Source organism: Papaver somniferum, chromosome 7 (genome assembly GCF_003573695.1).
Source record: "Papaver somniferum cultivar HN1 chromosome 7, ASM357369v1, whole genome shotgun sequence".
Classification (NCBI taxonomy): domain Eukaryota; kingdom Viridiplantae; phylum Streptophyta; class Magnoliopsida; order Ranunculales; family Papaveraceae; genus Papaver; species Papaver somniferum.
The window spans coordinates 199,614,364-199,623,627 of record NC_039364.1 but is presented as its reverse complement, the minus strand read 5'-3'; the positions used below and the strand labels follow the sequence as shown (position 1 = coordinate 199,623,627).

Sequence of the window (9,264 nt, the reverse complement as noted above, 5' to 3'; positions counted from 1 at the left end):
AATCGATTGTTTCACATAATCAGTTCATGTGAACATCCACATAGACCGATTCTAACAAAAAAAAATATACAGAAAACCGGGTCTCTTCCATATCATAATTGGTTTATGTGGGCATTAACTTTTACCGATTCTGGTTAAATTTTCTTCGACCAGAAAACACATTCAGGACAATCAGTTGATGTGTTCATGAACATCGACCGATTATCATAGGAATCTGTAATATGAACATGAACATCGATTGATTATGTTAAACACACTAACCTAAGATTGTTTATAGTTTTCAATTTTGAATAGATAAATCAATTACAAGTATAATAAAGAAATATAGGTTGCAATCGAGGATGTTTATTTTAATTTTTTTTTTAAGAAAAAAATAGGTGAAGAAATTTCTTTTAAATCGATCGATTTTGATAGAATCAATTGATGAATGAATTTTAATTTGCGAGAGAAATAATTTGAATGGATTTTGATTTTGAAATTGTTTTAAATTTAAAAGGATAAAGATTAGGATTAAATTTTAAAAGTGATGGCATCTTAGTACTTTACCTAATTTTGTGACATAGTGATAGGTCCCAGACTAGCCAGGTTCTTTGAGGCAAGGAAAAGAGAGGGGTATTACTAGTTGTTTCTTCTAATTATATCCTTATGATAAAAAATAATAAAATTTAGAAATGAAAATAAAAATTTTAAATATTCAAGACGTCTTTATTTTTATTTTTTTTTCAATTTTTTTTTGATAGATAAAACAGTATGTATTAAAAATAGGTTTAAAGCAATACGTATTAAATTTGATCTCACATTTGGAAATACCCAACAAACTGGGGGACACTTTACTATTGTACTTAGTGTATAAACTTAAAGGAGAAATCCTCAATTAGTGGGAAACCGCCGCTTTATATAGCTGCCCAAAAAAAAATCACCCCAATAGAAATCGTTGACTTTCAAAAGGAAAAATAGGAAAAGAACAAAAACACTAACGAAACGTGGCTAAACAAGCTCTACAGTGTACGGTATTCGTACCATATACGTCATTCAGGCTCATGCATACGTGTCACACTCCGTACGATCCCTGTTCTCCTCCTCTCCATATAATAGACTCTTCATATCTCTTCCTCGTTCACGAATCACTCATAATTTCTCTCTGAAACTCTCTGTCTGTTTTATCTTGTTTGATTGGAGCGAGCGCATGTGAGATATCTTGATCAGGAAAAATGATGTATGAACAGCAACCATCAGAACAAATGATGAAGATGAGGATGGATGTGAATACTAATAACATGATTAAGAAGAAAGAAAAAAGAAAAGTATCATCATCATCAAAATCAAATAATATTGAAGGAGATGGTGGTGGTGTCATAGAAGTGGTAGAAGAAAGGCTTGAAGATGTTAATTTAAGTGGGATGAATTTAGATTCTCTTCCTATTCCATCTCTTAATTTGGCTATGATCTTTAAGTTAGATCTATCCAACAATAACATAGAGGTATATTGCTAGCTTAATCCTCTGTTAGATTCTCTTTTGTTTCAAATGAATTTTTTCATGTTTTTTTATACAAAATATATTTATGATTGTGTGGTACATGCATGCCTTGCATAGAGATTATCTAAATTAATTTTGTAGACGATTAGTGAGTTTGGGTCTTTGTTAAGATGAAATGAGGGCTAAATTTTTATTTATGATTCTAATCAACAATTTTTCAAAATGTAACAGACTTCAGAAATTCATTTATGTCTAGAGTGTTCTTCTTTTTTTTATTGATCAAAGTGACTTTTTGTTAATGATGGGCTTATCTATTATGTTTGCCACGAACTGATATGAGAAATTTTTTAACAATCAACTTTATCAAAAATTGTCCTGATTTCATTGGAATATATGGCATATGGATATGACTCTTAAGTATATTCCAACTTTATGCATCTCCTTAATCTTTGGAAAATTTTGAATGTTTTCAGGTTATTCCAGAATCTCTAACAGCAAGATTGCTAAACTTGGTAATATTAGATATCCACTCAAATCAGCTTAAATCTCTACCAAATTCTATGGGATGCCTATCAAAACTCAAGACCTTGAACATCTCCGGAAACATGATTGAAGCCCTTCCTAAATCTATCGAAAATTGCAGGTAATTTATCTTTCCTTTTAGAAAATCTTTTTACAGAATTACCATTTGTTATCTGTTTTAAATGAGACTAACTCATATAGAATATGCTCTTGTACATTGGTCGCAGATCTTTAGAGGATATCAATGCAAACTTCAACAAGTTAACAAAGTTACCAGACACCATCGGATTTGAACTGGTGAACTTAAAGAAACTCTCGGTTAACTCGAACAAAATAGCTCTGCTGCCATACTCCTTGTCTAGCATGACCACCCTACGCATTTTAGATGCGCGTCTTAATTGTCTCCGATCACTTCCCGAAGGTCTCGAAAATCTTATCAGCCTGGAGATTCTCAACGTGAGCCAAAATTTTCAGTACCTCCAAACACTCCCGTACTCAATTGGCTTACTCATTTCTCTTACAGAACTAGACATAAGTTATAACAAGATTACGACTTTACCTGATTCAATCGGCTGTTTGAAAAGGCTTCAAAAACTAAGTGTGGAAGGAAACCCATTGGTGTACCCTAGAGTTGAAATCATGGAACAAAAGTTGGACACCATTAAAGAATACTTGTCTGAGAGAATGAATAGAAGTCCAAAGACACCAACAAAAAACAAATTATGGCTGACTAAATTTACTAAATGGGCTTCGTTTAATGGGCGAGGTTCTAGCAATGTGCCTAGAGATGAGATGAGAGAAAGTTTCATAATGGCGCCGGAATACCGATCAACCGATGGTTTTTCTACTCCGAAGAATACTAGTACCGGATTGTTTTCTCCTCGCCGTATATTTTTACCTCGGCACTACTTTTCAAAGTGATTTTTGCGCATAGATTATCATTATCTTCTTTTTGGGTTTCGATTATGGGCTTGGGTGTGTATTATCGAAAAAACGCTATAGTAGGAATAGTGAAGTTTGCAATGTCTTTACGTAGAACAGTGGAAGTAGTTTTATGACAGTTCCATGACCAGGATGGATTTCTGCGATGGTGTCTATGGTCGGCTGACCGATGTTGCTGTGCCCGTTCAGCCACTACGAGATCGCAGCCTGTTGGTATTCTTTGGTCAATAGTGAAACTGTTAGATGGTTTTGGTTTTGCATTTGTGTGATTTTGTTGTTGAATCATCTGATAGTCATTGAAGTTTATTGTTGTTGCTGTTTTAAGCATGTAAAGTTTTTGTATTTTGTCCGGTTGGCAAGGGATAATTTTTTGTACGTTGATAACATTTGTTGTAAAATGCTTGGATACATGCACCGCATAGTACCAACCACATTAAACACCTCCAACATGCATAACTTGAGCAGCCACCGTTTCCACAATGCATCATGGATCAGAATGTTGGTAGCAGGTTGAGAATCATCGGGCCACCTACATTATTACTATCAAAAGAAACATTGCACAATCTTTATGAAATTTAGGGATACAAAATTCGCTTTACACACAAATAGTTTGAGAAAATTTGATATGTACATCAACCGTGCAAACATCACTTTTGCATATTCAACTGAACATCTTACAAACTGACTTGAAAAAATAAATCTATACATTCCGGTGGACTCAACAGATGACAACACTCCATTATGCTTTTTTCTTTTCATATAGAACAATGTATCGCCTGTGAATGATAATGCTTGATCAAGATGTAGACTTCGGGGAATCTTTCTTCGGTGAGAAAAGCCTCCGGGGCGAAAGCATTGAGAGGTAACTAGATGAATCGTGACCATTAGTGCCCGAAGGCGAGAAAAGGCGACGGGGTGAAAGCATCGAAAGGTAACTCGGGGAATCGAGGCTTCTGCGATATTCAGGCATGCTATATGAATCATCATCAGGATCATTCATAGAAATAGTATGACCATTGAATGTACCACATTTGACGACTTTCCCTAACCACGAATTCTTCTTCGATTGATTCTTGAAAGACCCAGTCATTCTCTCGCTTAGATATACCTTAACACTAGTCAATCCTTTCTCTACAACGTCCCTGGGAGGACAAACAAGAGGATTTCCTTCAACACTTAGTTTTTTCAGGTGTTTTAAGCATCCAAGGGAGTTGGGCAACTTGGTGATTCTGTTATAACTCACATCCAACTCTTTTAGCGAAAGTAGAAGGCCAACTGAATATGGTATGACTTCAAGGTACTGGAAGTTCTGACTGACATTGAGTATCTCAAGGTTGATTAAGTTTTCTAAATCTTCTGGAAGTGCGACTAGACAGTTCAGACGTGCGTCCAGAACTTTCAGATTTGTCAGATGAGAGGTTGAATATGGGAGATAACGAAGTTTGTTTGAGTTGACTGAGAGTTTTTTAAGGTTGACTAATTCGAATCCGATGGTGTCTGGCAACTTGGCCAATCTGTTGAAGTTGGCATTTAGTTCTTCAAGTGATCTGCATTAACACAAAATTTCAAACCTTATTAATTACCAGTCACGATCTGTAAGCACTACATTGAAAGACATTTCTCCAAGAGGATAAGAATTAAGAAAGCATATTCTTTGAGTGACCGTTTGAAACAATCTCTTAGGACGTGTGAGAGTCAAGTTCCTGGCCAACTGTAGATCATCCGGTGAAATCTATGGTTTTCATATGGCTCCACTAAGATAAGGCATCCAAACAGGGTATAGGTAGTTCAGGGGTTGCATGTGAGAAAGGTAGGTGCACAAGGGAGTTTAAGTAAACATAAATAATGGCTTAGTAGTAACGTACTTCTTCAGCAAATAAATAATCTGTCAATTAATTAAATGAAACTTAAATAATCAAGAATTACAACTGACCTGCAATTTTCAATAGTTCCAGGGAGGTATTCAATGGAGTTACCAGAGATATTCAAAACTTTGAGTTTTGATAAACATCCAATGGAATTTGGTAGTGTTTTTAGCTGATTTGAATGAACATCCAAATTCACCAGGTTTAGCAATCTAGCCGTTAGAGACTCTGGAATTATCTGTTCAAAGATTCACAATAATCAATTAAATTCAATATCCCAACAGTTCAGATAAAACTAGAAGAATGGTTTCATGATTATCGTACATTCGTATGAAAATCGCTTTAGATACATTTGAAATGGTGTGCTTGGGTGCCTAATTTAGAGGTTCAAAACACCATTCCTATAAGAAGCTAGCTGGTTGGCTACAATATGTTATCTGGACATACACATGAACCTTGTTCATATAGTGTAGGTGTGGCTACTAAATTTGATTATTCGGTTACTCGCATGTTTAAGATCTGATCTCACAAATGTTTTCCGATCATAAATACTAACTCTAGATGTCTAGTCCAAGCATCACATCTTGAAAGATTTTTTCTAATTAGTAATGAGTCTCAACGAAAATATTGAGATGTAAGAATAAAAACATACCTGAATGTTGTTATTGGATAGATCTAGTGTATAAATCAGAGCTAGATTGAGCTCATGAGTTGCTGGAAAACTATCCAAACACAACCCACTAAGATTAACCTCCTCCAACTTATTATTCTGATCTTGATCTTGATTCTCCACCATCGATTTAAACGTCGACGACGATCTCTTCCTCCGCTCCTTTTTCTTGTTTAGCATTTGGTTTTTGTTCAACATTTGGTTATTTCCTTGATCGTGCTTCATGATTTCTTTTCGACACGACAAAATGATTTCAAGAACAGACAAAATGAAAGTTATAACTAGAAACGTATCGAGGAGGAGGTGCTGAAATAGTAGTGTATCTAGTAACAGCTATATATTGAGAAGAATGAGATGGGAGAACACAAAGGAAAACTGTACGAAGGTACCTTGGTCAGACACACAAGTAATAAACTATGTAGGAGGACAGTGAAAACGATAGATGGATTAGAAGAAGACTTTGTAATGGAGAGATCGTACAGACCGTGACCAAGATTTGGATGGGCACGTCTACCTATGTGTAATGTGTATATATCTCTAGTAAAACCAAATCATCTTCATTGATAAGAATCTGCAAATTGTCTCTTTTGTGTCTAGATTAGAGAACTAAAAGTAAACGCTTAGTGTCGGGCAGCTAATCAGACGTTGTAGGTGCTCCCGTGATTTACGGGTAAGTTTTTTGTGTTAATTAATTTAATTTTATTACTACTAATTTTAATTAAGAATGGGGTTACACGGTTGTACTGTACCGACTAAAATCCAGGGAATAATTAGCTAAAAAGTGTTTAGTGGTTTTGTATTTGAATCAAGGGTGGGTGTTGTTGTATTTATTGTCGGCTAGTTTTTTTTTATACACAAAGGCAGTGTATCTCTTTCGTCAACGGCGTTCGGATCTTGCTGTTCCTTGCGGCACATGCGTTCTCAAGCTAAAAGAATGCTGCTGCTAACGTTGTATGTCAAAAGTTACCGACTTGAATTCACAACTTATATGAAAAACCTCTGATATATACTAGTTAGGTTTTGTTTTTTTTATTACCATATAAAAAACTGTCCGCGAGTTATAACTCCAAAGGTGTCACTATCCATACACAAAAACTCCCACAAAACAAATTGTTCACAAAAACCTCATTTAACATAAACTGTTTATATTACCCTTCTAATAATTTAAATCATCCTTACAAAAATAAAAATCAACCCCACCTTTCAATGTTATTATATTCTCATCACCACCAACAACCCACCACCAGCAACACCACCGTTCAACCATCACTGACCACCACAGCGCAACCACCACTGACCACCACCGCGCAACCACCGCCTGCCACCACCGACCACCGCCGCCACCGATCGTCGCCGCCGACAACAACCACCGTCGTCATCCGACCACCACCTCTGCCGCCCATCGACCACCACACCGCCGACCACCACCACCGCGCAACCACCGCCGCCACTGACCACCACAACCACCACCGACCACCACCGCCGCCGCCGACCGTCGCGGGGGATCGCCACCGCTCCACCCCCACGCAATCATCACCACGCAACCACCGCCGCCGCCGACCACCACCGCCGCCGACGACGACCACCACCGCCGATCACCAACGCCGGCCAAAACCAACACCACCTCCAACTGCTGCCGCACCGCCACCAGTACCACGACTGCCCACTACCACCACCGACAAAAATATTAGATAAACCGATTTTGGTTTTATCATAAATACGATGCAACCGATTTTGGTTTCATCATAAATAAGATGAAACCATAAATAGTTTCGTGAGAATTTAACTGCAATAAAAAATTATAAGAGGTATTATACATGTGTATTGATAGAATAGACATCATTGAAATGTCATGATCGACATGGAATGCCTAAAATGTTATTTCGCAAAGATTCGAAAACACTAACGGATGAATTTGTCAGCGTTTTGGCCATTAACGCGATAGTAGTTATTGGCTAGAAAACCTTGCATCACTCCTGATGGACCCAGCTTATCTTTTTGCACCACAGGTACATTTTGTTCCACCTGAACTGGGGGGCCTGAGCAGCAACAGCAGCAGTTGCAGTTGAAGCAGGTGCAAAATGATTTTGATTTCTCAGGACCGGCAAAGAGATATCCTAAAGAACTTTGACCTCCTTCGTAACTGATTCCACGACCCATTTATATGAAATACCAACAAGATTGGTTTCGTCGACAGAAAATCTAGAAAAAAAATCACATATTAGATGAAACAAAAACTTCATTCAAACCTCAACAACATCATTAGTTACAACTAGAATTCAAACCACACAACTACCTAAACATTATCACAGGTAATTCAGTTTCATAACATCCGGTAAAGCACCCACAAACAACATTTTGTAACTCAATTTTTTCTGTTTCAGACTTAACCTAAACACAAATACCACTTCTTTGATTCAAAGCACATAATCTCCATCACAGCTAGCATTGTAAATCCTAATCCACATATATCAAACACAACAACAATTTAAACTCATAAACAAAATTCGATTTAACTAAGGATAAGATTAGATGAAACCATAATTGCTTTCGTCAGAATTCAACTGCAAGAAAAATTATAAACCATGATTCATTTTGTTTGACCACACCAATAACAATAACCTGTGTTGTCTTATAAAAAGAATAACTTGAAACTCGCACAAATATTGTAAGGCATGAACACATAGAGGTTTCAATATTCAGAACAGGGTCATTCAATTCATTCATTATAGCCAAAGCCCAAAGGTAAGTCATACAGGCAAAATAAGGTAAAACTACAATGGTAATTCATTGTACTGCGGGTACATAAGACTCTGACTTGTTAAGTTACAGTGTTTTTGTTGAGATCAAATCATTTTAATTAACGAAGAATAAATCAAATCAATGATAAAAGCTACAAGAAAGGACACATAAAACGTATGATACAAAATATATCACTACTGAAATACTGCTACCCATGAATTACAAAATCGTATGATACAAAATTTACAAGTTTTACTGCAATCTAAGTTTATTGATCAGTGTCTCGCAAACCCAAAAATCCCATGGACGAACTTGCTAATTTTAACAACTCACAAAATCAAATGCAACTGTCCATCTGCACTGATAATCGGGTTTCATGATTTCTAACGTTCCATCAAAATTACTTAGTGCCTATAGTTATCAGAAATGCAACTGGTGCAGTGTTTCTGAATTCCCTAAACAATTATGAAAAATAATATAATAGGGAGCATACACTACCATTCTACCAAGAAACCATTATTTAACATTTGACAAATAAAAAAGTGTAATCAGTTTTAAGAATAAGTAACTATCTTATGATTATTCAAATGAAAATGATTTCATTCAGTCACCTGCCAGTATCCCTTTTCACTATAGTGCTTTGGGTCTATACCTCCAAAAAGCTATATCGCCTTCATCCTCGTCCTTGGCATCTCGATTTAACCAAAAATATATTAACGTACTAGACCTTAAGCAACCATGTTGTGCCTACACAATCAAGATGATATTGTTAGGAACAAATCCCTTTTTAGCCTCAATAACTGAAAGGTTTCTTCTTTTCGAGATCGACAAAAATACGATGAAACCAATTTTGGTTTCATGATAAATACGATGAAACCAATTTTGGTTTCATCATAAATAAGATGAAACCATAATTGAACTCGTGAAAAATGTTTGTCCAACTGCAAGAAAAAATACAAGAGATATTGTACATGTCCATTGATAGAAAGACGTCATTGAAATGTCATGATTACCTGCATATGAAGCTAAGTAAAGACCATCTATA

At 36.3% G+C, this 9,264-nt stretch overlaps 2 protein-coding genes across 2 annotated transcripts; one reads left to right on the top strand and one right to left on the bottom strand.

The window, feature by feature from the left end:
* Window positions 1-1,112: 1,112 nt before the first annotated feature.
* Window positions 1,113-3,380, top strand: LOC113299366 (plant intracellular Ras-group-related LRR protein 6-like). The gene is made up of 3 exons (XM_026548387.1): window positions 1,113-1,481; window positions 1,952-2,121; window positions 2,228-3,380. The coding sequence occupies exons 1-3, from the start codon at window positions 1,212-1,214 to the stop codon at window positions 2,919-2,921; spliced, it is 1,134 nt and encodes a 377-aa protein (XP_026404172.1). The 5' UTR covers window positions 1,113-1,211; the 3' UTR covers window positions 2,922-3,380.
* Window positions 3,381-3,581: 201 nt separating this feature from the next.
* Window positions 3,582-5,857, bottom strand: LOC113293275 (plant intracellular Ras-group-related LRR protein 6-like). The gene is made up of 3 exons (XM_026541968.1): window positions 5,460-5,857; window positions 4,876-5,045; window positions 3,582-4,489 (listed from the first exon to the last, which is right to left on the bottom strand). Exons 1-3 carry the CDS (start codon window positions 5,700-5,702, stop codon window positions 3,739-3,741), a joined length of 1,164 nt encoding a protein of 387 aa, XP_026397753.1. The 5' UTR covers window positions 5,703-5,857; the 3' UTR covers window positions 3,582-3,738.
* Between the last annotated feature and the right edge of the window lie 3,407 nt (window positions 5,858-9,264).